The sequence below is a fragment of the Ranitomeya variabilis genome, chromosome 1 (genome assembly GCF_051348905.1).
Source record: "Ranitomeya variabilis isolate aRanVar5 chromosome 1, aRanVar5.hap1, whole genome shotgun sequence".
Classification (NCBI taxonomy): domain Eukaryota; kingdom Metazoa; phylum Chordata; class Amphibia; order Anura; family Dendrobatidae; genus Ranitomeya; species Ranitomeya variabilis.
This window is the reverse complement of record NC_135232.1, coordinates 871,976,803-871,999,493: the sequence shown is the minus strand read 5'-3', so window position 1 is coordinate 871,999,493 and position 22,691 is coordinate 871,976,803. Positions and strand designations below refer to the sequence as shown.

The 22,691-nt window shown below is 41.6% G+C and overlaps 1 protein-coding gene and 1 non-coding gene across 2 annotated transcripts in view; both read left to right on the top strand.

Annotated features, from left to right (window-relative positions):
* The window catches only part of EIF4E (eukaryotic translation initiation factor 4E), a 42,361-nt gene extending 25,043 nt beyond the window's left edge, over positions 1-17,318 (top strand). Inside the window, exons 2-7 of the mRNA XM_077277454.1 lie at positions 2,718-2,809; positions 5,703-5,798; positions 6,909-6,972; positions 10,520-10,633; positions 14,149-14,288; positions 16,161-17,318. Coding sequence (XP_077133569.1) covers positions 2,718-2,809; positions 5,703-5,798; positions 6,909-6,972; positions 10,520-10,633; positions 14,149-14,288; positions 16,161-16,275 — 621 coding nt within the window. The 3' untranslated portion in view covers positions 16,276-17,318. The remainder of the gene's footprint in view (positions 1-2,717; positions 2,810-5,702; positions 5,799-6,908; positions 6,973-10,519; positions 10,634-14,148; positions 14,289-16,160) is intronic.
* LOC143797483 (small Cajal body-specific RNA 15) lies at positions 11,455-11,589 on the top strand. Its single transcript, XR_013220504.1, has one exon.
* Positions 17,319-22,691: the final 5,373 nt, after the last annotated feature.

Sequence of the window (22,691 nt, the reverse complement as noted above, 5' to 3'; positions counted from 1 at the left end):
TCGGGTATTCTAGAATATGAATGTAGTTTATTTATGAAGATTTTAGAATACACTGAATACACAGGATTCGGCCATCCGTGACCAATTAGCGAAGCGTGGTTCAAATCTCGTGCCAATTCGCGGCCGGACTGCGCCTGTCGCTGATTGTTCGCGCCTGGCTATGTAGTATATAGCACAGCCCACGCAGTATATAGCACAGCCCACGGAGTATATAGCAATGTGGGCATCATATCCCTGTTTAAAAAAAAAAAAAAAAAAAAAGAATTAAAATAAAAAATAGTGATATACTCACCTTCCGTTGGCCCCCCGGATCCAGGTGAAGCGTTTACCGATGGTCCTCGCGCGCTCTGGTCCCAAGAGTGCATTGCGGTCTCGCGAGATGATGTAGCGGTCTCGCGAGACCGCTACGTCATCATCTCGCGAGACCGCAATGCATGGAGCGGTCACCGGGGCGTCGCGAGGAGCGGGAAAGGCCGGTTCTGGATCCGAGGGGCCGACGGACGGTGAGTATATAACTATTTTTTATTTTTTTTAATTATTTTTAACATTAGATCTTTTTACTATTGATGCTGCATAGTAAAAAGTTGGTCACACAGGGTGAATAGCAGCGTTAACGGAGTGCGTTACACCGCGGCATAACGCAGTCCGTTAACGCTGCCATTAACCCTGTGTGAGCGCTGACTGGAGGGGAGTATGGAGTGGGCACCGACTGCGGGGAGTAAGGAGCGGCCATTTTGCCGCCGGACTGTGCCCGTCGCTGATTGGTTGTGGCTGTTTTGCCGCAACCAATCAGCGATTTGGGATTTCCATGACACACAGACGGAAGTGACCCTTAGGCCTCTTTCACACTTCAGTTGTTTGACGTCAGTCTAAAACCGTCATTTTCCTCAAAAAACGGATCCGTTTTTTTTTTTTGACGGATCCGTTTTTTTCCCCATAGACTTGCATTAGCGACGGATTGTGACGGATGGTCGTCCGTTCCATCCGTCATGCGACGGATCCGTCAAAATTTAGCGGACGTCATCTAGACATTGACGTTCATCTAGACGTTTTTTGTCTCCGTTGAAATGGCGGATCGCGACGGATCCGTCGTGTCCGTCATTTCATAGAATGGCCACCTATGGGCGACGGATCCGTCGCGATCCGTTTTTTGGCGGATCCGTCGCCACAATCCGTTTTTTCAATTTTTTTCAATTGCGCATGCTCCAAAAAGTATATACAATCCCCGAGTAACGGATCCGTCAAAAAATCGGATCCGTTACATCCGTTTTTTCAACAATTGTGACGGATCCGTCGATCCGTCACTTTGTCGGAAGTGACTGACGCCAATTGACTGAAGTGTGAAAGAGGCCTTAGACAATTATATAGTAGATTTTAGGAGTGTTGTTGGTCCATTTTATACTGACAGCAGTGGACACAAACTCCCGACTCCTCAGCCTTGCCTCGTACAGTACTGAACTCTATTCTAATCACTTGGTCCACATCTCATGCATTACTGAACTTTTATATAAAAAAGGGTAGAGGGACGGGGAAAGTCAGCTCACCGTATTGATACACCTTGTCGGATATGTATAGTTCGCACGGGGCCGTCCAAGTCTGGGACACAAGCAGCAAAGGAAGAAAATTGGGTCTCCAGTGACGAAATTGGCACAAAGGCAGTAATAAAAATTAAAAACTTGGCTTTTATGTAATCCATTAAAAATGATACAGCCAAGATAGGTAACCAAAAGACAATCCACATGTGAGAAACCGACGCGTTTCAGCAAGGAGCCTTATTCATTGTGTATACAGTGAAGAAATCCAATTTGTGTAATTGGGGTTTGATGATTTTTATTTTTTTTATTTTTATAATCATAGCTTTGTGCATTGGGCCAGGACAGTGGGTAGTCTCTTGTGCTCTCACGGCTCCTGAACTTCTCCTGTTGTCTCTATGATCCTCCTGGTTTAAACTTTTCGCCATCCTAGCTGCAGGCGGCGCTTGCGCACATTGATCTCCCGGCGGTCTTCAGTAAAGTGGCGGCGCATGCAGAGGTTGAGATCGCTGCTGGTCATTGAGCGGAGATCTACATCTGGACATGCACCGCCATTGGACACTGACTGGATTATTTACACTGGGATGAAAATCATTGTTGTCAACTGCACCTCGGCCTATGTAAGCAGGGACTGCCTCCTACAACATGCATGTGGGGCAGTGTGATTGCGTTAACGATCGCTAAGACAAATGCATCCTCTGAATGGAGGAAGACTGGTAATACTTCTTCCCTAGTCCTCCTCTGTTTATTCTAAGCGATGCATGCTACTCTATGAATTGACTCTTGACAAAAAAGTGTCATCAGTTGGATCGTTCTCAGGATATATTCTACGACTGAGATTGGAAGACCTCTGAAGAGCTGTAGGAGTTTTTCTAACATTGACATTTTGAGGGACTCCTCCAATTCTAAGTAGGGTAGTAGCAGTACACACATGGAGAGGACAAAGCATTAAGGCGTAATATACTGTGTAAATCGAGGTTTTCAAAATGTTGTATCTTTTTTTTTTTTTGTTAGATGGTATTATGGAAAAAAACAAACAATCCTATGATTTTTAATTCCACAACTTCTCATTCTTGAGCTTAGTTTCAATGATGTGTGTATGTGCTAGTTTTAGGTTTTACTGACATTGGTGACGAGTGGATACAAGTTATTTTCCTTTATGTAACATTGTTACTTTCTTTGTAGGAAACTGTCAATATTCAAGAAGAAGAAAAAGCAGAGACTGGTCAGGAGATTGTAAACCCTGAGCACTACATTAAGCATCCACTACAGAACAGGTACAATAAGTCACATTAAAGCTGGAATAACACAGAAGTGAATCCCAAAAGATGGAGAAATTGTCTCTTCAATTGTCTGTCCATTTCTAAGCTTTATCCTTTTTTTTTTTTTTCAGGCCTGCGTCATACTATTAAGAGGATATAGTTATGCATTCTCTCTAACCATCCTAATAGCATGTCACTGTGAAGGCACCGGTTGTGTCTAAAATCTCTTTGTGGGTGCTGGATGAATGCTATAACAAACACCCTGCCCTAATAGATGAGCAGTAGCCAAGCTCTTACATGCTGTGGTCTGTGCTGATCATAGCATCTAGGTAGCTAGCAGGGTGGAGGGCTTCCTCTGTCAGCCTAGCCACCTAACAATAGCATCCAGAATCGGGCCTTGATAGGCTTTCTGTCAATGTACTGACTGACATACTGCATTCTACAAGCAATCCGGATCATATCTCCAAGATACCTTCTAGGACAAAATAAGGTTTTAGAAATGTAAAAAAAATTCTGAAGGACAAAACTGCAATTGTCATTAAAGGGACCTTGTTACTTGGTTTTTCCCTATCTAAACTAAAGCCACCATCTTTATCTCTTCTTGTACCGCAGTCCAGCAATCTGTATAAGTTCCCATGGGTATCCAAAAAATACTTTTTTATATTTCTCCTGTGCTATAAGCTAATTGGCACGCCACGGTCCAATGTGTGTTCCTGGTCTTTGCTTTGCTCTTTATCAAAAGTGAGGACAGGTTCCCTTTAAAAAAAAAAAAAAAAAGTTATCAATGGAGTCCCCTGCCACACCAGTGCTCTCCATCTGGACTGGAAGTGATGACGTCCCAATTCCCAGTCATCTTGGTCTGCACCTAGTCCTGAAATGTGCTCTTACGTACATGTTCAATGTTTTTTACTCCCACTGTCTAAAATGTTGTTTCCCAAATGTTAAGAACCCTCTAACGGTAGTACAGTAAGGCTATGTGCACATGTTCAGGAATTTTTGCATTTTTTCGCTATAAAACCGCGAAAAAAAAACGCATACATTAAGCATCCTATTTATTAGAATGCATTCTGCATGTTTTGTGCACATGATGCGTTTTTTTCCGCGGCGGAATTGCATTCTGTAAAAAAAAAAGCAGCATTTTCATTCCTTGTGCAAAATCGCAGGGATTCCGCACACATAGAAATGCATTGATCCGCTTACTTCCCGAATGGGGCTATGCCCACCATGTGGGAAGTAAGCGGATCATGTGCAGATGATACCCAGGGTGGAAGAGAGGCCCTGGGAACCATATAATTGTTAAAAAAAAAAAAAAAAAATTTAAATAAAAAATTGATATCTTCGCATTCCGGCGGCCTGGAAGTCTTCCCGCTCCTTGCGCTGCTCGCGTTCCAAATAATGCCTGGCGACAATGACCCCAGATGACGTAGCGGTCTCGTGAGACCGCTACGTCATCACAGGTCATTCTCGCAAAGCATAACTGGGACCGGGAGCATCGCGAGGAGCGGGAAGACTGCCAGGGCCCCCGGAAGGTGAGCACATCATGATTTTTTATTTTTAACATTAGATCTTTTTACTATTGATGCTGCATAGGCAGCATCAGTAGTAAAAAGTTGGTCACACTAACACTGTTTGACCAGTGTGACCAACCTGTCAATCAGTTTTCCAAGCGATGCTAATTATGCTTTCAAAACGCTAGTGTTTAGCCGGAAAACGCATGCCAGTTCCGCATGCGGTTTTCCCGCGGCAGGGAGTTCTGGATTTGCCACGGAAATTTCCGCCGCAATTCCGGACATGTGCACATAGCACCAGTTCATGATAGCTGTTAGGCTATGAGGTCTCCTAAAAATATCCATCTTTATTAAACATAATTAAAAGAACGTGATGCAAACAAAACAGTGCCCTAAAAAAAGAGAGGACCAATACACACAATGTCTTATAGATTTAACAAGATACTGAGATGAAGTACTAAAATCCTCGAGTCTACAAGGTGCATTCCTAGACTGCCAGAGAGGACTGTCTACCTATTTAGGAGGAGTATACTTACAGTGATGTGACTGTGAGGGGATGTGTGTGGCTGGGTGAAGAGCCAAGAGGGTCTCTATGCAAATAAATGTTAGAACTCTATAATGCTTTGTGCAGCGAGTGCATTTCTGCTGAGCTCTGGTGGACACGCACGCTTGGTGTATACAGTATATCATTTTCAAGTTTAGGAAAAATGTATTTTGCACTTTTAATCGATTGCATAAAGGGAACCTGTCACCCCCAAAATCAAAGGTGAGCTAAGCCCACCGGCATCAGGGGCTTATCTACAGCATTCTGTAATGCTGTAAATAAGCCCCCGATGTATCCTAAAAGATAAAAAAAAGAGGTTAGATTACACTCACCCAGGGGCGGTCCAATCCGATGGGTGTCGCGGTCTGGTCCGGGGCCTCCCATCTTCATAGGATGACGTCATCTTCTGGTCTTCACGCTGTGGCTCCGGCGTACTCTGTCTGCCCTGTTGAAGGCAGAGCAAAGTACTGCAGTGCACCGGGAAAGGTCAGAGAGGCCCGGCGCCTGCGCACTGCAGTACTTTGCTCTGCCTTCAACAGGGCAGACAAAGTACGCCGGAGCCACAGCGTGAAGACAACAAGAGGACGTCATCCTATGAAGATGGGGGGGGGGGCCTGACTGGAGCGCGACGCCCATCAGACCTGGACCGCAGCGGGACCGCCCCTGGGTGAGTATAATCTAACCTCTTTTTTTCATCTTTCAGGATACATCGGGGGCTTATCTACAGCATTACAGAATGCTGTAGATAAGCCCCTGATGCCGGTGGGCTTAGCTCAACTTCCATTTTGGTGGTGACATGTTCCCTTTAACTGTTATCTCTACATTAAAGCTGCCCTATTCAATTAATATTTCACAGATGGGCCTTGTGGTTCTTCAAAAATGACAAAAGCAAAACCTGGCAAGCCAACCTTCGCCTAATTTCTAAGTTTGACACAGTTGAAGATTTTTGGGCGTAAGTATCCACGTATTTGATTACGACGGCCTTTTCTGAATGTCTTTGCTGTTGTGGTAAAAACCGAGCGGTTAGTATAAGTATAACATGGCTAACAGTGCAGCTTTTTCCTTCATATATAGTGTTGCCTGTCGTTACTTTCTGCCCCATGTAGACACTGTACGGATCATACCTCTCATTGTGTCACATTTGTTACAGTAGTTTAGTGCCCATGTCAGGGGGAAAATCTGATAAAACGGGTAAAAGTCATGTTAGCCCAAATTAATGACATGGTAGTTAACAGCTTCCCGCATTAGGACATGAGTAAATATCCTGTGCTCAATATAATTTCATCGATACACTGCAGTAATGTGGTACAAGCCATGGAGACTAAAAATGGGGGGAAGACGCAAATAAAATTATAAATAACATCCCTTTACCCCCACTAAAAATAAAGGCAAAAAAAATCAGTACTTGTATAAAAATGTTGTATCAAAGCTTTTTTTAATGTACACAAAACGTTACTTTGTCCGTTGTCTCCGGCCGCCGGACAAACAATTTTCTATGAATCCGGCTAACGACAGATGAAACGCGAGGCCATCCGTCGCAATCCGTCACTAATACAAGTGTATGAGAAAAAAAAAACAGATCCGGCGGCATCTGTCGGCAGATCCGTTTTTTTCAAATTTTGACAGATTGCGACTGACCGCAAAAAACTGATGTGTGAAAGGGGCCGAAGGAAGATCAATAAAAACGTTACAAAGGAGAATCATTCTCACAGCTACCTCAATGGAAAAATGAAAATGTTATGAGTCTCGGAAAATGGCGACACATAGCAAAGGTGTGTGTTGATATTTTTAAAAAATACAGACCGCTTTGTGCTTTGCCACTCGGTTTCCCCGTGTCTATTGATACCGTGTGTACTGTTGGAGGGGGGGCTGTTAGAACAACATTTATATGTAAGGCTTGCACAGCTCAGTCTCGTGGTTTTTTTTTTGTTTTTGTTTTTCATTTTGAAGATATCTTGTTATGAAAGACACCATGGTCCTAATTATGAAAGTGAAGCGTGCATCTTATAGGTTTGTCATTGCAGTCCTGACTTTTATGACTTTTTTTTCTTCTCCCTCCCAGGCTATACAATCACATTCAGTTGTCTAGTAACTTAATGTCAGGTTGTGACTACTCCCTCTTTAAGGTAAGTTTTACACTATATAGGATGGCTGATTACTGATAGCGATTTTGTGTCTAGCATAGAATTGTTTAAAACATTTTAAAAAAATTAGTGTTTTTGGTTCAGGCAGTATGAACCATCTGACAAATTCCCTTTAAATCGCAACTTTAATTTTTAGTCATGGGATCAGTGCCCTCTAAGATAGTCAGTCATTTAAAATAACAATGGATTAAAGTGTACATATTAAGAAACACTTCTGTGAATAATGTTGGTAAAATTGTCTTCCTTTAAAGCATACGTGTAAAACTTTTTAAACCATGGGCTAAATCTGGCCTTCAGAGTGATTATATTTGGCCTGGGATGCCGGCATCACCCCCTTCCCCGTCTGACATTGCACTTTCAACTGTATCTGCATCCTGGATGCCGTTACAGGTGAAAGCAATGACGGAAGAGGGAAACCGTCCGCTCCCTACTACATCTTTTTCCCTCTGCGTTTGACATCTCCGCGCATCAGGTGCGATGACGTCACTATGTCACTCTTGCACGTCATAATTGCCTTGTAATGTTTTCATTTCCTGTTCTGTCCAGATGTCACCATATCCCAGAATTCCAAGCGGAGGAAGTTCACCGACCGCCATATTGGGACACCCAAGTGATGGGTGTCCCAATATGGAAACTGCTGTGCGGTACCACCAGCGGAGCACCACACACAAACTAACTCACTTACTCACCCTCTTGCGCAGTACCACCAGCGGAACGCCGTCGCGAACATGCCGCCGCCGGGATTAGTCGAATGATTCACTGACTGCTGCCATCTTTGTACAGGAGGAGTGCATGCGCAGTTTTAATGTGACCGCCGCTATCTGTCTGCTTAAAGATGTCGGCGGTCTGATTTACTGCACCTGCACGAATTACGCACAGGTGCAGTGAATCATTCGGCTGATCCCAGCGGCAGATGCGCGACATGTCTACGGGCAGAGGAAGCCAGTCACATTAAAGGGGTTTTCCCACGAACGAAAGTTAATTTTAAAAATTGATTGTCTGACCGTGTACGGAGCATACCACATCTCCTGGGCAGGGAGGAAGCAAAAGACAATACTGACATTATAGCAGGGGATCACAGTGGATTCATTTTGTGAGGTAAAATATTTCACTGACTGTTTTTTTTTAAAAAAAAATTTCTTTCTAAAATGTATACTCTGTTATCTCCTGCTGTAATGTCAGTATTGTCTTTTGCTTCCACCCCTGCACAGGATCTGTGGTATGTTCGGCACACGGTCAGACACAGACAATTTCTAAAATGAACTTTTGCTCATTGGAAAACCCCTTTAAAAAGCAAATATCAATGCCAACATGGCTCCTCATAAAAAGTACGCCAATGACAATGAAAGGAAAGCAGCAAAGGCACAACATCAAAGACAACAAAGGGCAAATGAGACTCTTCAAGAGCAACAGCATTGCTGGGACAAAAACAATGCATATAAGAGTAGGCGTCAAGCACATGAGTCCCCTGATGCAAAAGTCATTAGATTATCAAAGGATGCCATTAGGCAACAACAGCACCGCATGCCTGCCCCTATCGTGACATTACAGCCCTCGCGATGCGATAGCATCAGGCCTACATTCTAGTATAGTATAATTATGCTGTATGGGGGGGGACATGTGGAGCCCGTTATATTGTATGGGGAAGGCTGTGTGGGGCCCGTTATGCTGTATGAGGAGGACCACGTGGGGGTCACCATACTGTTCATATGGAGAGTGTCATACTGTGTTTGGGGACACTTTTGTTGGCATCATACCTCATGGGGGCAATGCAAAAGCAATCTAGGGGTTTCAATAATAGGGCTGCAGAAATTTGAGAGATGCTCTTGTGACCCACCAAATATTAAAGGGGTGTTACCATCTCCAAGATCCTATCACAATATGTAGTAGGTGTAATAATAAATGCCTCCAGTTAGAGATGTAGTATAGTTTTTCCGATTGGCTATGTCTTTCCTTGTGTAGGGCATTGAAGGACCTTGGATATTCATGGTTATGACCTCTAGCAAATATCTGTCACTGTATCAGTGGTCATATCCATGGATACCTAAGGTTCTGCATTGCCTGCACATGTGGAAAGAGCCATAGCGAATCAGAAACTGTACAACACTTCAAATAGGTGTGATATTATTAAATATCTCCGACTACATATTGGGATCGGAGATTGCAATATCCTTTGGGCCCCATGATGTCTATATACGACCCTGCTCATGAGGAAATACCCAATGCTTCAGTCATGTGAACTAAGATCTATTAATTAAATTGCACTTTGTTTGTGGGGCAACTCCTTTAACCCCTTACTGACCTCGGACGGGATAGTACGTCTGAGGTCAGCTCCCCTGCTTTGATGCAGGGCTCCGCGGTGAGCCCGCATCAAAGCCGGGACATGTCAGCTGTTTTGAACAGCTGACATGTGCCCGCAATAGGCGCGGGCAGAATCGCGATCTGCCCGCGCCTGTTAACTAGTTAAATGCCGCTGTCAAACGCAGACAGCGGCATTTAACTACCGCATCCGGCCGGGCGGCCGGAAATGACGTCATCGCCGACCCCCGTCACATGACCGGAGGTCGGCGATGCTTTAGAATGGTAACCATAGAGGTCCTTGAGAGTTTGGAAAGTTTGGAATTTTTTTTCACCACTTAGGTGAAAAATAACCTAGACATGTTAGGTGTCTATGAACTTGTACTAACCTGGAGAATCATAATGGCAGGTCAGTTTTAGCATTTAGTGAACCTAGCAAAAAAGCCAAACAAAAAACAAGTGTGGGACTGCACTTTTTTTGCAATTTCACCGCACTTGGAATTTTTTTCCCGTTTTCTAGTACACGACATGGTAAAACCAATGATGTCGTTCCCGCAAAAAATAAGCCCTCACATGGCCAAATTGACGGAAAAATAAAAGTTATGGCTCTGGGAAGGAGGGGAGGGAAAAACGAACACAGGAAAACGGAAAATCCCAAGGTCATGAAGGGGTTAAGATTGTTTTCAGAAGAAAAGGTTTATATTTGATTATAAGTAAAAACTTCCTCAATTGTAGACTTTTTTAAATAAATATCAAGGTTGGCACCATACTTTGTTCATTTTTAATTTTGGTCCTCTGTGTACTTGAATTTGACATCCCTGCTTTGAAGGGAGTCTGTCACCCCCAAAACTCAAATTGAACTATTTAGGCATTGCTGAAGGGGGCTTAGCCAAGCTTCTTCCCTTAGCCTGCTTCACTCTTATTTCTCTTGTATGTTGGAGAAATGGAAGAAGTAAAAGTTCACTTGGCATAACCATGCCACAGAAACCCCGTCATACCCAGCAGATGAATGTTACTTTTGTTTTATTAGGAGGACAACGTCATTTATAAAGTGCTTGTATAGTGGCCAGCCTCTTTAAGCTCGTAGACCTGGTTATGGTTCATGCAGCTCATAAGAATGTGGTAGATGATTTGCCTCTTGGGCTGCTATAATAAGTTGAAGACCAGTCATGTCTTGTTTTAGCCCTCACTGTATTATGTCAACCTGAAATTTTACTTTTTTTCCCTTCAGGATGGAATTGAGCCCATGTGGGAGGATGAGAAGAATAAGCGTGGAGGAAGATGGCTAATTACCCTGAATAAGCAGCAAAGAAGAAATGACTTAGATCGCTTTTGGTTAGAAACGGTAGGTTTTTATTTCCATCATACTTTATAAGTGGTTTGGAGAAAACCTTACGTCCACCAAACAATACACAGCTGAGTCAGACACCAAAACTGCCTTCTGGTTAATGGCCAGATCCTTGTATTTATTAATGCCTGTAATCCTATATATTGGATTGTTTCATGAAGTCCTTTACTTTGTACTGAGAACCTATCTGCTCTCTTTTATGATGCCTCTGAGAAGGGTAACAATGCTGTGGCAGACTCGCTGGTGTCAGTAGTTCGCCTCGGAGTAGAATTTGTGCACACGTATATGTACAAGCTTTCCTCATAGTTAAAATCTGCCATATCCCTTAAAAGGGGTGTCTAGTGAACAGCAAGTTATCAGATATCCGCAGGAATGGTGGGTGACCCACTGATGGGTCCATCGCCTATCAACAGACCAAGGAATCGGGGAACTTTCATCCCATTATGCCCAACTGACGCTCCATCCATTCTTTTGTGAGGCTTCCAGAAAAAGCCGAGCACAGCTCAAGTGCAATGCCATTGGATAAAAGTTCCACCTGCTGATGGCTGCAGATCCCATCGGTCAGACCCTCCACCGATCTGTCCTGTGGGTAGGTGATAAGTTGTTTTTCACCTGAGAACACCTTTAACAGCTTTTATTGCCATTTTTGATGCACTAAACACATGTAGAAAGAATTATGGTAATGGCAGCTGGAAATCTGATGACCAACTGTACTTGGATTTTCATCTTGACCCGACCTGATGGACATTTATTACTAAAGATTTTTATAATCTTTGTAAACTGTATGTATATTTGTGTAATGTCGGCTTCTGCATGCATTGGAGGACAAAGAAAGTAAAGCTAAAGCAGTTGTATGGCTTTTACTGATACTATCCTCCTATAAAAAACAAAATGGTAGAGGAACAGGCCTGGTTTCAAGACCAACTCAGGGCCTACTTAATCTACCAACATTATTTTCTAAGCATTGGTTACATTAATGTATTTTAATATCAAATATTTTGATGAATTTGTAGCATTAAAAAAGTATACATTAAGTATCCCTTTCCCACTTGCCAAATTGCTTTTCTCACACTCTAAAAAGTCAGATAAAAATGTATTCTCTAAACCATATGTTAACCCCTTCACGACATGCGTCGTACAAGTACGGTGCGTGTCGGGTCTTCCCCTTTGATGTAGGCTCTGGCGCTGAGCGCACATCTTTTCCGGAACATGTCATCTGATTTCAACAGCTGACATGTGCCCCTAACAGTTGCGGGTGGAATTGCGATCCACCCACAGCTGTTAAGTGCCACTCCAGGAGACACCTGTGGTTGTCCTTGCCGGATAGCTGAGTGCCACCCAGTGGTTGGCGCTCATAGCAAGTGAGCATTTCCAGTACACAGAGCAGGATGATCGCTGCTTCTAGTCTCCCATGGAGACTCCCAAGTGTAAAGTTTAAAAAAAAAAAAAAAAAATGTTTAAAAAAAAAAAAATAGTTCAAATCACCCCCTATTTGCCCCATTCAAATTAAAACCATTAACAAAATACATATTTGCTATTACCGCGTTCAGAATTGCCCGATCTAGCAATATATAAAAATAATGAATCCGATCGGTAAACGGTGTAATGAGAAGAAATCGAAATGCCAGAATTGTTTTTTTAATCACCGCGAAATAGTGAAAACTGGCGATCAAAAGATCATATCTACATCAAAATGGTATCAATAAAAACCTCAGCTTGTTGCCCCCCCCCCCCAAAAAAAAAACAAAAACCCTGACTGAACCCCAGATCCTGAAAAATGGAGATGAAACGGCATCTCTGAAAATGACAATATTTTTTTCACCACTTAAATAAAAAAAGAACCTAGACATGTTTGGTGTCTGTAATCTTGTAATGACCTGGAGAATCATAGCAGTAGGTCAGTTTTAGCATTTGTTGAACTTTTCATCACGTTTGGATTTTTTTCCTGTTTTCCAGTACACTATATGGTAAAATCAGTGGTGGTCAAAAGTACAGCTCGTCCTGCACAAAACATGCCCTCAAACTGCCATATTGACAGAAAAATAAAAAAAAGTTACGGCCCTGGGAAGGACTGCAAAGAAACAAACGGAAAATGGCCCGCTCAAAGCGGTTAAACACCAAAAATAAGGGATAAAAAAACGGAAGTCAAAATTGCCCTTTTTTCGATCGCTGCACTTATAATAAAAAATAGTCATCATCTGTGCACCAAAATGGTGTAAAAAAAGTCCTCACACATAACTATAGCTGTAAAAAGAAGTTAAGCTTTTTGTTTATTTGTTTTGTTTTATTTCTGAATTTTTCTCACCACTAGAAGAGGAAATAAAAATTTTGGTCTCACTGTAATTGTACTGACTTTGAGAATTAATTTTCTAGGTAGTTTTTACAACAGAATGTTTTTCATGAAATCCAAAAGGATCATAGAGAGATTTATAATAGATATATTTTATTTTTTTCACCCAATATTTATTTATTTATTTTTTACTTCATTGGGTGAAGAATGCTGAAAGAATGGACCTATTGCAGATTTGACACTGCTTCAAGTCTGCAAGGAAAAATAAGCATCGTGTGCATGAGACTTCTGGAATCTCACTTTCTTTGCTGGTATTGTGAAATGCTGCATTTTTTTGGAGGCAAAACGCAATGTGTGAACAATCTTTATGCCTTTTTTCTTTGTAGTGAATTGCAACGAAAAAATGCAACAAATATTCGAATCCATGTTCCCGTGTACAAATATGCCGCAATGTTTTTCTGCACCAAAATACGCAATGGCAATCTGCTCTGATTAGAGTTTTGGCTTGGTGGAGTTATCGATTGAGCATATCAGATTTTGGACTGACAGTCGCATTACTCTCCCTGAGATAAGCTTCCATTTTAACCGTCTCATAGCTAGTGCTCCTGTGTATGGGGAGTCAGCCAAATGAAAGCATTATTTGGCTGGCAGAGATCTCCTGTGTATGTCCAGCCTTACTGGAATTGCGGTTACCGGGAGTAAATCGACTTATTTCCTCCAGAGTGCCGGCAGCTTTCAGTCATGGAGGTGGTGCACAGAGCAGCTATAGTTACTGCTCACTCAGTATACTATGAGCGGCAGCAGTAAACGCGCCCTGCCACCTCTATTGACAGCTCGCCGTGCGCAGATGTGCTGCAGAGAAGTGCCAGAGCGTGTTTACAGCCACTGCTCACAGCTGCCCCAAGCATGCCTCTAACTGAAAGCTGGCGGCTTCCAGGAGGAAATAAGTTCATTTTATCCCAGTAGCCGCACTTTAAGGAAGGAAACCAGTCAGCATTGTAATGCTATTTACTTGCAGATGAGCCCTGCAGGCTAATGTCGTTTTCCAAATTGACTTTTTTTTAGCAGTACTTCAGAGTGAACGATAGTGGTTGCTAAACAGCCAAAAGGATTTTTCTCTTACAAAGTTTTTATTTTATTTTATCTCTTCTACAATGGGTTTAGAAAAAAAAATGCAAACTGTAGTTACTATTTCAGTGTATTTTTTTATTTTATTTTTTAGCTCATGTGCCTTATTGGAGAGTCCTTTGATGACTACAGTGATGATATATGTGGAGCCGTTGTAAATGTTAGAGCAAAAGGAGATAAAATAGCAATTTGGACTACTGAATGTGAAAACAGGGACGCTGTTACACATATAGGGTAAGTTATAACATGTTTAAGGATTATATGTGATTATGTTATAGCAAATGTGATGTGTTCAGTTGAGTTTTGTGTTGTGTTTTTAAATAAAATGTCAATTTTTGTAAAGCTGGAAAAGTTTTAAAAATGTGTGTGCCAGCGCTTTAGTGTCGGGTATACAGGGTGTGGGCACTCTGGGTGTCTGACTACTGGAGCTGTGCTGCACGTGCAGACACGTCTTAGGCTGCCGTCACACTAGCAGTATTTGGTCAGTATTTTACATCAGTATTTGTAAGCCAAAACCAGGAGTGGGTGATAAATGCAGAAGTGGTGCATATGTTTCTATTATAATTTTCCTCTAATTGTTCCACTCCTGGTTTTGGCTTACAAATACTGATGTAAAATACTGACCAAATACTGCTAGTGTGACGGCAGCCTTAGGCTGTCACTACACAGACTGCCCGGATGGTGAAAGTCTATGGGAGCTCTTAAGGGAGAATGTCAGTGTGTGATCAATTGTCTACAGGTAGCAGTGAAGTCACACTACTTTGACAGACCTGTAAAACTACAAACTTTCTGAGCTGATAGTGGGGAAATGGAGGGTGCAGCATGGGGTGATCTGGGCTGCTATTATATACACAGCAATGTAAGAAGAATGCAGCAGCAGATGTAAAGTCTGGCGCAGCCAGTCCTCAATGACTGGCATTGGTCTAGTCTGTGACAGCTTTCTCTGCTCGGATTTACATAATACGATACCAGCTAAGCAAATGAGATTTGGGAAATGTCCTCTACCTGTTGCTGAAAATTGCTTTGCAGAAATTGACCCGCTGAGAAAATTATAAAATTTGCAGCATGTCAATGCGTTGTGCAAAATTCAGTGCAGGTTTCACCCTTTCCCTTGGAAAAGCGTAAAATCTAAGGCAATCGTGCAGAAACATCCACCCCAAAGGCACAACATGCGTGCGCAGCTTACGGGGATTTTCCAGGTCTTGACAAGAGTAAGGCTACTTTCACACATCCGTCACGCATAATCCGGTGGTGGGACGGATTGCTGAATCCGGGTGCAATTAGTGTGCACACTGATTGCGCCGGATCAGCTTTTCTTCTGGATCCGTGATAAAGATATAATGTAAAAAATCGTGATATTCTCACCTTCCTGCGTCCCCCGCAGCCTTCCCACTCTTCGCGATGCTTCTAGTCCCAGTAATGCATCGCGGCAGTTACCTGTGATGACGTAGCGGTCTCGTGAGACCGCACATCATCTGTGGTCATTGCCGCGATGCATTACTGGGACCGGGAGCATCGCGAAGAGTGGGAAGGCTGCGGGGGACGCAGGAAGGTGAGAATATCATGATTTTTTTATTTTTGTTATTTTTTACATTATATCTTTTTACTATTGATGCTGCATAGGCAGCATCAATAGTAAAAAGAGAGAGAGAACAGGCCATGCGCAGTTTGGAGGCCGGACATCGTCATGTGGTGTATCTGGCTCTCATAGGTATCCATTGTCAGAAAAGCCGGACGGTGCCATCAGGTTTTTTGCCGCAACAAAAAAGTTCCTCTGGATGTTTTCTCCGGCCGCCAGACCGGCAAAAACCGGATGAAATGATGGGACATCAGGCACAATCTGGCGCTAATACAGCTCTGAGAAAAAACAGATCTGTTTTTTTTTTTAAATTCGCAGGATTGTGCCTGATGCAAAAAACCTGATATGTGACAGTAGCCTAAGAATGATACAAAATAAAGGAAAATAACCACTACTTGCTGTGGGTCTCACTGATACACATGCAAAAGCCACCGCTGAGCCCAAATATGTATATACATATTATATATACTGTTGTTTTTTTTAAACAATGTATGTCTGATATTGACCCATTTTATTTTTTTTTCCAGGAGAGTTTACAAGGAAAGGTTAGGACTTCCCCCAAAAGTAGTGCTTGGATACCAGTCCCATGCAGACACGGCTACTAAGAGCGGCTCCACCACTAAGAATAGATTTGTTGTTTAAGAAGACGCCTTCTGAGTAGGAGACTGCGTCAAGCAATCACGACTTGGGAGCTGTACCAAAGCCTCTACAAAAGCAGAGTGGACTGCATAAAAAAATTGATTTCCACCTCAATATTGCTAAGAATTGTGAAGTCATTCGCCTTTTGTCTTGTGCTATGTTCAAATTTCCTCACATTTTATTTTTTTAATCTTATTTTTCATAAAATAAGTTGCCCAATCAGAACATTTCAATGTTCAAATGTCCTTCCTCCCAGTTATCTCATAGGTTGCCCGGTTAACTCAATAATAGAAATTATTTTTGCCTCCCTACAATTACAGACATATTATCCAGAGTGTGCCCTTGCAACTCCCACAGGAAAATGAATCTTTACATTTGCATTGTATGCACTTACAATAGTTTGCTGATTTGCAAGGCGGAGGATTAAAATGCATTCAAACTTATCTAGCGATTCATGGTTTGTTTTATTTTTTTTTTCTCATTTTAACAGCATTGTTCTGGCTGTATTTTGTGCTGATGTTGGCTGCTAGGTTTAATTTATTTGTTCCCTCCTTGATAACATTAGTGATATTCTGATTTTTTTTTTTTTTTTAGTTTTTTTTTTTAAGTTCATGTAACATTTGGTGATGGATCTGGGGGATAAAAAAAGCAAATTGGTTGAATAAAAGTGTTATTTTTTTGTGTGTTTCGAAACCTTCTTTAATTTAATTTTTATTTTGTATGCCATTACAAAGCTTTGCTGCAAGTTTATGCATTTCAGTAGAATCGGTGATCTGTTTCTGTGATTTCTTAAACATAAATGTGGAATTTTTTTTGATGTACATCATAATGACATTCCTTAATCCTTACTAGAAATAGTATGCCTTTGTTTTCTTTTTTTCCTTTTTTTTGTATCCTGTTGCATATTTTAACACATTGTATTAGACTATATTTTGCTTTGGTTATACAAGAAAAAATGGCTCAAGTAGCAAAGCAGTCACCATTAATATTAAGACGGTGTACAAAACTGTAAATAAAAGATGTACAGTGAATTGTCTTTTAGACAACTAGATTTGTCATTTTTTTTTTCTATAAGAGGAATCACTCCCTTCAAAATGGCAACAACGTATCCTCATTTCTAGCCTTTTGTACACATTGGCATACATTGGGTTAAATAAGTATTGAACACGTCACCCTGTTTTGTAAGTATACATTTTTCTAAAGGTGCTATTGACATGAAATTATTGAAAGATATCTGTAGCAACCCATCCAATTCAGACAGGCAAAGCATTCAAACCACAGATGTCCATAAATTATGTGTAATAATGCGAAATGACACAGGGGAAAATATTGAACACGCTTTCGAAAATGTATTTAACACTTCATACACAAGCCTTTGTTGGTGATGACCGCTACAAGACCCCTCCTGTTTGGAGAAACTAGTCACATGCATTGCTCGGGTGTGAATTTGGCCTATTCTTCCACACAAGCACTCATCAAATTGTTAAGGTTTTGTGGGCTCCTTCTATGAACTCTGAACTTTAGATCCTTCTGTAAATTTTATATTGCATTCAGGTCAGGTGATTTTCTCTGAAACTAATTGAATTTTTTTTTTTGCTGTGTTTGGGAGAATTGCCTTGCTGAAATGTCCACCCTCATTTCATCTCATCACCATGTTAAATAACAGTAGATTTTTATCAAGGATATCTTGGTGCATCACCGACTCAGAATTATATAATGAATTGAGTACAGCAGTACAATGCAGTATGTGATGAATATTTTTTCATCTATTTTAGTTGAGATGAATCTGTGCTGCACTTCATGTACATGTTCAGTAGTGAGGCAGTGCTGTGGGGTCGGAGGTTTAGGTGAGATGAATCTGTGCTGCACTTTATGTACATGCTCAGTAGTGAGGCAGGGCTGTGGGTACGGTAGTCGGGGAAATTGAGGAGTCTGAGGTTTGGCTTACCCGACTCCTGCTTTTGGCTTCCAAACATGGTGTGTATTATGGCATCCAAAGAGTTCAACATTGGTCTCATATTACCATACTATAATCTGAGTATTTTACAGGCTTGTCTAAATGTTTTCGCAAACTTTAAAAGGAATCTGTCACCACATCTAAACTATTAATATGGCCATACAGGTTATAGACTGCGAAAACAGTCGTCTGTGTGTCTATCAGCTGTGTTGTTGCTGAGAAATAATCATTTATCACTTTATATAAGTGACCTCTTCCAGGCTTCAGGGCAGATGGTGCCTGGAGATAACTCTGCCTCCAGAGCATGTTTTACATGAAGTAAACGTTCCCAGTGCGAGACAAGTGACCAACACAGAACAGGAGAAAATAAATTTGTCGTCTTGCAAACACAATTTTGCTGCTTTTTGCATCACACTGGTAACCATGTCACATCACTGGTAACTCCCCTTATATCTAAAATAAGCTCTGGGGGCAGAGTTATCTCCAGACACCATCTTCCTCGGAGCCTGGAAGAGGTCACTTATATAAAGTGATAAAAGATGATTTCTCAACAAAAACACAGCTGATAAGAGACACACAGGTAGGACTGTGTTCAGCTGTTTAAAGCCTATGTTCCCATGTGAATAGTTCAGATAGGTCAAATTGTGGTGACAGATTCCCTTTAAACATGCTTGAATGCTTTTTGTTCAGCACTGGAGTCTTGTGTGGCCATGGATGTTGAGTGCATTACTTATAGTTTTCTTTGAAACAGTTGTACCTGCTGATTCCAGGTCTTTACGGTGGTCCTTGGCTCACGATCAACTTCTGAAAATTCTTTTCACTCTACTGGCTGAGAGTTCAGGCACAGTTCTGCTACCCGAACTGATCTATGGAATAAAGTTTGGTCAGGTACCAGAACCCGAACTTCCATGGGTCTGCTCATGCCTACTGATTGCAGCTGATGTCATGACACTTTTTTTTTTTTGTTCTTTGTGCGTTCAATTCTTTGTACATGTTATTTCTCATTATTACTCAAGGCTTAACTTATGGACATCTATGGATTGATTTCTTTGCCTGTGTGGATTGGATGGGTTGTTAGACATCTGATGAGAATTTCATGTCAATGAAATATAGATATATATTTACTTATAAAACTGGCGACGTGTTCAATACTTCACCCGCTGTAGAAACCTAAGGTAGTGTTCATCTAAATATGGCAAGAATGGTTTTGACTGTCGACTTTGTATCTGCAACTTTTATTATTATTTTTTTTTTTTTTTTTTAAAGTCCTTTCATCTGGTACCTACTTAAGAACACTTAAAGGATTTTCCATTACAATTTGTCCCCCTTCTAAAAGGACTATTCACAATAATCACTGTTTAAAACATGCTTTTATTACCTGCGCAGCTGCAGTGAGTGCATTTGTTTGTGGGTCACCTAACCCTTTGTTGTCATGTAGACAATTCGTCCTACTGTTACTTCTGCTTTGGGCATCGGATGAAATGACGAGAGGATGTCACTTATTTGGGCGCAGCTGCCTTTTAGTGATTGGCAGGATTCTGGCTTCACAACCCTTTGCTCAGATCCTGCCTATGCTTTGGAGCAGCGACCCAGTCAGGGTGGCAAGTGATGCACTATGCTGCTTGTCAGTAGAAAGCATATTACTGCATTTGTCAGCTGAAAGCGCCAGCGCTCTGGAGCATTGTGCATTGCCAAGCTCAGATCAGGCTTCCTGTCCTCTGCATGGATCCTGCCGATGCTTTGGATAGTCTGGATCTGTGAAGAGGATGGTGGTCAATGATGTGAACATGTGTGCACAGACTCCTGTCAATCATTGAAAAGCTTCTCTGCCCACATCCGTGAGGTCCTCTTATCATTTCTTCTGATTCCGGTGACCAGACTTGAAGTAACGGCAGGAATCTGTAGTGCAAGACAAAGGGTTGTGACCTACACAGAGATGCGCTACTAGGAGCACTCCAGGTATAAAGGTTTATTAGAAAAATGATTGTTAGGACTTTGGAAATGGGATCAAATAGTGGAAAAAGTCATTTAAAGGATTGTTAGACATCATAACAATTTAAAAGCTGTCAGGGACCAAGCCACACGTGCGACTAGTCAGACACCAAGTCCTCAGCAGCTTCTTGCTGCCGGCTACCCTTGAGTGACAGGTCTTATTCTGCATGTGCACATAGAGAGAGACCTGTTAGTCATTGGCAGCTGTTGGGGAGAAACTGCCGGAGATTTGTCTTTGCAATTAGTCTCACCTGCCTCGGTCCTCGGCGGCTTTTAAAATCTGTTTTTCTTTGAAACTACGCATCTTTTAAGTCAGACATATCTGGCTGAGTTCATTCAGCCTATGTCTGATGCATGGTTTACGGGGATTGGGCAGCCAGGTATCAGGTTCACGGTGATCACTCCAGGACTCCATAAGAGGGCAGATGTCCTTCCAGTGATGTCGGCAGCCAGTTATATGACGTCACATGACTGCTGCAGCATTTAATTTTCCGTCCACTGACAGAATATTGATGAGCGGTCATATGGCACATCAAGAAGTATACGTTGCTTTTATTTCCAGTTGGGGTCATAAATTGATTTTGCAGGGATTGCTCAGTAGTAGACAACCCCTATAACCTATGCGGAGTTTAACTCTAAATGTGTTTCTACTGCTGTGCCTGGAGAATTAGGTCATGTTCTAAAAACGTCTTTAGTAGGAAAATTTTTATTATGATTGCTTGTTATATTGAACTAGGAATGATGATGATGAAGCTGCTGCTTTGGGAGTGAAAAGTGATATTTAAATATATTTTTTACAATTCAGCTTACACTGTTCTACTTATTTTCAAAAATTGTCCGCTTCAGTTATGAAATGAGCCATTTCTTAATGATTTTGAGCTCCTGAATTCAAATCTGACAATGAAAATTTTTAGTTGGCTCTTGTTTCCATATCAGCGGTTTTCCTTTACTGCTACATATAATCAATGTATAAACGTTTCAGAACTTTGAAACTTTATTTTTGCAAATATAAAGATGCAGAATATTTTATCATGCTATTTTATTTAGTGAAAACGTAATTCAAATAACTAGAACATGTCTTAACGCTATCACCAATTTGAAAGTTACAGAAATTACGAAATTTGGTCCTTATTCAGTGACAACTTTTTTGCTTGTCTCTTGTACTCCTGCATCAGCTCGTCTCTTACAATTGTATAACAGTAATCTGGAAGCATTGATTGTTTCCATTTTCTTTTATATATTTTCTCCATAGCCACAATATCTTGGTGAAATCTCTCATGCTTGTTGCTCACTGCTCTGCAGTTTGGTGGAAAAAGGTCTAGATGTGAATGTAGAAATAAATCTTTAAGGATGTGTTTACAGCCAAGATCTCTCTATGTTTTGAGAAGATTTTATACCAGCTCTTCATAGTTATCTGCTTTTCCCTGTCTTGCAGCAAGTGGAGAGATTCCTTATCTTAAAGAAGCTCACGAATCTGAGGTCCAATAAAGACTCCTTCCTTTATCTTTGCTGCACTCAACCTTGGAAATTTAGCAATGAAATGCTTTTGCGTTTTTTACCCATTGCCTTTGCAAAGTTCTTCATTAGGCCCATCTTGATATGCAATGGTGGTAACAAAATCTCATATGGGTCAAGAAGTTCTGGATGCAGGCCATTTTTACTCCAAGGCTGAAGTGAGTGTCAGAGAGGCCAGTCTATTATAGTGATTTTTCTCTTGCACGACTATATCATTCTTACAGAAGACAGTAGTACTTTGTGTAGCCACACATAGTTCAGGTACCCCAACAGCTGTTTAATATTGTCATAGGTTTCTTTTACATGGACTGCATAACCAACTGGAACTGAAGGTAGCGCATTGCCATTATGCAGCAAGACTGCTTGTTTTGAATGGATGAGGAGCCTCCCTTCCTCTGGATTATAGCATGTCTTTAGAGCTTCTGTTAAACTGTTATGTTGCTTGCTACAAGATTGCCTTCCATGAAGAAGTATTGTACAAGATCTTTATCACGGTTGAAAAACATTGCTAGAAAATTCCACTGTAGACTGGAACCTAAGAGCTCAGCCTTACTTTTGTGCAAATGCAAATCCTAACAAGATCATTCAGTTCACTTTGTGTTATAAGGCGTGGTTCACTTGAGGTTGCTGACAGAGTCTGGGTCGTGAGACGACGATGCTTCATGACACCAAGTGCCCCCATCATCCTCATTTGACCGAAAGGGTATGTGCACACATTGCGGATTTTGCTGCGGATCCGCAGTGGTTTTGACGCTGCGGATTCGCAGCTGTTTTCCATGAGTTTTACAGTACCATGTAAACCTATGGAAAACAAAATCCGCAGTGCACATGCTGCGGGAAAAACTGCCCAGAAACGCTGCGCTGTTTATTCCGCAGCATGTTCATTCTTTGTGCGGATTCCGCAGCGGTTTACACCTGCTCCATAATAGGAATCGGCACAAAAACCGCGGTTAAT